Genomic DNA, 6,474 nt, shown 5'->3' with positions numbered 1-6,474 from the left:
TAAGTAACCAAACCTGATCAAAATCGATCCCTTGATCAATTTATTGCAACATGATTGTGCATGATGTTTTCTGGTAAATGCCCTGTAGTGTATTATTAAAAAGCAAAGCTCTTGGAGTCACCAGCAATTTGCTGATGGTTGGTTTACGAATTACTAAGTTTGCAGACGCAAGACATGGATTTAGTGAGGTTCTTCTATTGGACTGAAAATATAAACTATCACATATGTAGAAGGAAATGGAACTGTAGTTGCAGTAAGAAGCATAATGTTGAATTTCTACAACCACAATATTGCGGAAAAAATGTGTTTAAAATGTCATATAAAAGTTATCAAATATGGAGACCTGTGGATTTAAAAATACAATCCAGGCTCATTTCACTGTAAAGTGACATTTTTGATGCATAATATTGCTGTTATGTGAAGCTAGGAGCCGAAGAGACTGGATGAAACTTTGGTAGTCAGCCTTACGCGTTAATTCATCTGGACTAGAGCCATTTCCTAACACCTGAAGATATATAAGCACCATGGCTTACAAATACCAATCAGGAAGTTGCAGTACGGCTGGCTCTGTGCTGTTCGATAACTGCAGAACAAAAACACTTCCTTCCCTGCTCCCCCCTTCCTCAACACAACACCCAGGCCCCCAAATGCAGAACTACCTATTGCAAACACTTCACTGCTCATTTCACTTCCAGGTGCCTAAAGTGCTTCAGGTGATGCTGCCCATTAGAATACTGCTCCAAGATGGCTGCATACATGAAACAATCAGGCAAAGTATCAGACACCTTGTCAGGGCAAAGATTAATCTAACCTTTCAAAACAAAAAGAACCCCCGGGATTCTTTTTTTTTTTTTTTTTTTCCTTCTTGAGATAAGAAACTGCATGTTCTGGCAGGGAAGGAAGAAGAGAAATTCCCTCTCATCATCACCATCATGATTACTTCCTTCTCTCTTGTGGCTGGCTGGTTCAGATGACCAAGGCTCCTGCTTCATTTTTCAGATCTGGGCAATTACAGCCACCAGGGTGATATGGACCAAAGTACAGTGTTCAAACATGACTGGTAGATAAATGATCATTTATCATTGTTTTGTTAAAAAAATTTTTTTTTTTATAAAGTTAACAAACCAAGGCTGTTGATCCCTGAATTAGAAAGTTGATTTGCTTGATTATTTTCCAAAGTGTGAGGTGGGAAGAGAGAGCGGAAGAGCCTCTAGTGCTTTTGTGTATGTTGCTGATACAACATCTTGCTAACATCTGATCTGGTGTTGTGGCATTTTGTGAATCTAAGTACCAGCCCATGGCCGTGATGCTGGTTACTTACGGCCCAAAGGGGAAGAGGGTCTGCCCCAACTCCTCGCTGTTTCAATCTGGCCCAGTAGTGGACACAGAGCCCTGGGCAGTTTCCCCAGAAGCAACTGTCTCTTCTTGTGAAGGTGACTCTTCCTCGGCTTGTCCCCGAGATGTGACAGTTGTTTCAGGGGAGATGCTATGAGGCCCCTCCAGGGGTATACAGCCAGGGTGGTTTTTGCGAAAGTGCTGATTCAAGATGGCCTGGAAGGGGAAACTTTTGCCACAAACATGACAGTGAAAGGGCTTGTTGCCTGTGTGCTTGCGGATGTGATACTCCAGCTGATCTTTCCGGGTATATTTCTTGCCACACATGCGGCAGACGAATGGTGTAATCCCCATGTGCAGGCGCATGTGGCGGTCCAGGCTCCCCTTCTGGTTGAAAGATTTGGCGCAGTAGATACAGGTGAGACGGGGGTTATACCGGAACCACCGCTCAGATACTTCCTGCTCTCGGAGATACTCCACATAGCCACTTACTCCCATCATTGCTGACTCTTCTACCTGTACCAGGTGAGGACAATAAGAAAGAATATATATTATTACGTATATATAGTAAAAGACATCAAATCTATTTTTACCTCTGTTACTAAGCTATATGCTTATTTTTTGTAGCGAGCCAAATAGGAAATTAATTACTATGAAAAAGTAAAGATGTTAAGATAGAAATTAAAAAAAAAAAATCGAGGCCACTCTATTCCATTACCATAAAAGAACAGGACAGCTGAGTTACTTTCTTGCTGAAAAACTGCATGCTTATTAAACCCCTGCTGAATGTTTAATTTATGGTGATAGGAGAATCTAAGCCCACTAATACCATCCATTTGGACTCTAATTTGCAATTATAGTCTAGACAATCAGGTAGGTACTTAGGCAATGTTGGTCCAACAGAACTTTCTGTGATGATGGAAATACTTGATAATCCGCACCACCTAATACAGTTGCCACCAGGCACATGTGGCTATTAAGCATGTGTAATATGCTAGTGTGACCGAGGAACTGAATTTTTCATTTTAATTGCTTTCAGTTAACTAAAATTTAAATTTAAATAGCCACATGTGACATGGCTAATGGCTACTATATCTGATAGTACAGGATACATTATGGCAAGCACATTATAAATCATATTTATGGCATTATCATTAATACTAAAATTTAACCCAACAGTAACTAGCTTTATAAAAATGTATATAATTTGTAGGTGACAATATTCCTTTTTACCCCAAAATATTTTAGTACCACACCAACATATTTTCTTCATTCTAAAGACTAATAAAAGTTTAACTGACCTCCGAGAAAACTGGCAAAAGAGCTGGGAAAGGAAACTAGGCTGAGATATGAACTTACTAACTTGGTTATTCCCTCCTATAACCTCTTCACAATTTGATACTCAGTAAGTATTTACTGAGTGACTGTTGTCCACCAAATACAATGACAGGTGCCACAGAGAAAGAAGTACAAGACTTGGTTTCTGGGACCTCCCTGCTGGCGCCATGGATAAGACTCCGCGCTCCCAATGCAGGGGGCCCGGGTTCAATCCCTGGTCAGGGAACTACATCCAACACACATGCTGCAAGTAAGAGTTTGCATGCCACAACTAAGGAGCCAGCCTGCTGCAACTAAGGAGCCGCCAAGCCACAGCTAAGGAGCTCTGGAGCTGAAACTAAGACCTGGCACAACCAAAATAAATAAATAAGTAAATAAGTATTAAAAAAAAAAGTCACCAAAAAAAAAAAAATGACTTGGTTTCTGATTTTGCCCTCTGAACAAAAAGATGAAACTTCTGAACAAAAAGCAGACAAAACAAAGATAAGTAGGAGAAATACATATTCCTAATGCTGTTGCTAATTCATTTTTCAAACTGTTTATAGTAAAGGTAAGTGTCCTTAAAATACACTGCACAGAAGTATTATCATCTAATTTTACATACTTATTATTTGTAGTGGTTTGATTTAACAGATTATTAAAAGTAAAGAGAGGGCTTCCCTGGTGGCACAGTGGTTAAGAATCCGCCTGCCAATGCAGGGGACACAGGTTCGAGCCCTGGTCCAGGAAGATCCTACATGTCGCAGAGCAACTAAGCCTGTGCACAACTACTGTGCTCTAGAGCCCACGAGCCACAACTACTGAGCCTGCGCTCTAGAGCCCGCACACCGCAACTCTTGAAGCCTGCACGCCTAGAGCCCGTGCTCACAACAAGAGAAGCCACCGCAATGAGAAGCCCGCGCACTGCAACAAAGAGTAGCCTCCACTTGACGCAACTAAAGAAAGCCTGCATGCAGCAACGAAGACCCAATGCAGCCGAAAATAAATAAAGAGAATAATCTGTGAGTTATACATTATTTTTCCAATTTCTCTTAGTTTATAAAGTATCTCCCCACTAAGTTAAATTTATTGCATTGAAATAAAATTACTCAAGACATAAAAAAAGCAATTATTATAAAAGGAGCATTAAAACTCTGCTATTGTTACTTAGATTACTAACCCTTTACATTATTGCAAAATAAATGCTTTCTTTTTCTGATTTAATTTTTTTAATGAAGGGAAAATGATATACAGTTTAAAACTTTTTATTAAGTTTTAGACACAACAGTGTGTTGACTCCTCATCACCCAACAATTATCAACACATGAACAATTTTGTTTTTTCTTTACCCTCACCTACTTCTCTCCTTTTTCATATTATTATTATTATTATTATTATTATTATTATTTGCGGAGCACAGGCTCCGGACGCGCAGGCTCAGTGGCCATGGCTCACGGGCCCAGCCGCTCCGCGGCATGTGGGATCTTCCCGATACGGGGCACGAACCTGCGTCTCCTGCATCGGCAGGCGGACTCTCAAGCACTGCGCCACCAGGGAAGCCCGTATTTTTGAAGAAAATCCCAGACATAATTTCATACATAAATATTCTAGTATGCATTTCTAAGAGATGAGGATTCTTTTTTCTTAATGTAATCAAAATACCACTATCGCACCTAAAAAAACCACAGTAATTCCTTAATATCAATTAGCTAAGACCTTAATTTTGTTTTACTTAATCTGAACATAAACAATCTAAATAGTCAAAATATTTAACATATGAAATAAACATGGTTTCCTCCTATCTGAAAGCTGGGAGGGAGAGGGAACAATATATTCCTTTGAATGAATAATTTAAAAATCTTGAATTTTAAATCCTTTGCATTCAAAATTCTATATTAAAATATCACCATTCATAAATTTCTGATTTATTTAGCCTGCTGACTTCTAAAGTCCTTGTGTGCGTGGATGTATATAGCACATATATGTTTTATGTATAATGTTTTGAGTAAAAAGCTTATATACACATACACACACACAAAAATATATATATAGGGGCTTCCCTGGTGGTCCAGTGGTTAAGATTCTGCGCTTCCACTGCAGGGGGCATGGGTTCAAGCCCTGGTAAGGGAACTAAGATCCTACGTGATGTGCAGCGTGGCAAAAAAAAAAAAACCAAAAACCACACACACACACACACACACAAATATATATAAGCATTTTTAAAATTTATTTATTTTTTGGCCGCACAGCATGTGGGATCTTAGTTCCCTGACCAGGGATGGAACCCGTGCCCCCTGCATTGGAAGCACAAAGCCTTAACCACTGGACCTCTAGGGAAGTCCCTATATAAGCATTTTAAATATATAGGAGAAAATTCCATACGTGTAGCAGAGATAAAGTACAATGCAAAGAGGAGAATATGTAAAAGTTGACTCTGGATTAACTGGAGAAAAATGAGTCTAATTACCAAATAATCTTATACCCTTTTCTTGAGTATCTAAAGATGTGTGTTGTCTCCTTTCACATGTTAGCTAACAATGCTCTTCAGTATTTCCAACAGAATAGAGGTGGTTCTCAGCAGGTTTGGGAAGCAGTATGAGGTCAAGCATTGAATGGTAAGGCTTTAGATGATTTCTGATTTATTTCATATAACATTTCTTTCTGCTCCAATTCCCTGGATAATCAAAACTGAACTTACATAAAGAATGAGGAATTGGGACCTCCCTGGTGGTGCAGTGGTTAAGAATCTACCAGCTAATACAGGGGACATGGGTTCAATCCCTGGTCCGGAAAGATCCTACATGCTGTGGAGCAACTAAACCCTTGCACCACAACTATTGAGCCTGCGCTCTAGAGCCTGCAAACCACAACTACTAAGCCTGTGTGCTGCAACTCCTGAAGCCCGTGCGCCTAGAGCCTGTGCTCCGCAAAGAGAAGCCACCGAAATGAGAAGCCTGTACACCACAAGGAAGAGTAGCCCCCACTCGCCACAGCTAGAGAGAGCCTGCGCGCAGCGACGATGACCCAACACAGCCAAAAAATAAATAATAATAATGAGGGATTATCCCACTACAAGGTCCTGGGTGACCATGGGCAGAGCATAGAATAACTTCTCTGAGGTTTAGTTTCCCCATCCATAAAATAGTTAGAATATGTTTTGCCAATTCCATTGGATTCTCATGGGAATCAAATATGATAATAATACCTTGAGATATCCCTGAATGCCTGATGTTATACTTTACAGAAATTAAGGGTGCTGGAACCTGGGTTCAAACCTGCATCCTACTTATTGTTCGACTTTAAGCAAGTTATTTAACTACTCTGTGCATCAGTTTCTTCATCTGTAAAACGAATATAATTAGCATCTACCTTATAGGTTGCTATGAGCATTGAATGAAAGTGCTTAATGTAGCTCAATAAATGTTAGCTATTATTAAACATTACAAAAATTTACAATATTATTCATAATCTTGAGGATACCTATTCCCTAAAAAAAACTGCCTAACAATGTCATAGCAGTACTATCCACAAACAGAAAGTGAATGTATTTTAGTTATGTCATGAACCATAATCAGAAAACTCACACATTATGATCAATTTCACCTAAAAATTATCGCAATAAAATTGCAATAGGGCTTCCCTGGTGGCGCAGTGGTTGAGAGTCCGCCTGCCGATGCAGGGGACACAGGTTTGTGCCCTGGTCCGGGAAGGTCCCACATGCCGTGGAGCGGCTGGGCCCGTGAGCCATGGCCGCTGAGCCTGTGCGTCCAGAGCCTGTGCTCCACAACAGGAGAGGCCACAACAGTGAGAGGCCTGCATAGC

General features: G+C 40.2%; 1 protein-coding gene across 2 annotated transcripts in view; it reads right to left on the bottom strand.

Moving 5' to 3' along the window:
- Window positions 1-864: 864 nt before the first annotated feature.
- The window catches only part of ZBTB37 (zinc finger and BTB domain containing 37), a 12,934-nt gene continuing 7,324 nt past the window's right edge, over window positions 865-6,474 (bottom strand). The window contains exon 5 of one of the 2 annotated variants that reach the window (XM_007471604.1): window positions 865-1,851. In XM_007471604.1, coding sequence (XP_007471666.1) covers window positions 1,363-1,851 — 489 coding nt within the window. In that variant the 3' untranslated portion in view covers window positions 865-1,362. The remainder of the gene's footprint in view (window positions 1,852-6,474) is intronic. The other variant, XM_007471605.1, reaches the window with a different exon arrangement.

The sequence above is a fragment of the Lipotes vexillifer genome, unplaced genomic scaffold (assembly GCF_000442215.2).
Source record: "Lipotes vexillifer unplaced genomic scaffold, Lipotes_vexillifer_v1.1 scaffold821, whole genome shotgun sequence".
Lineage (NCBI taxonomy): Eukaryota > Metazoa > Chordata > Mammalia > Artiodactyla > Lipotidae > Lipotes > Lipotes vexillifer.
Note: the sequence above shows the minus strand (reverse complement) of the source record. Positions and strands in the feature narration are given on the sequence as shown.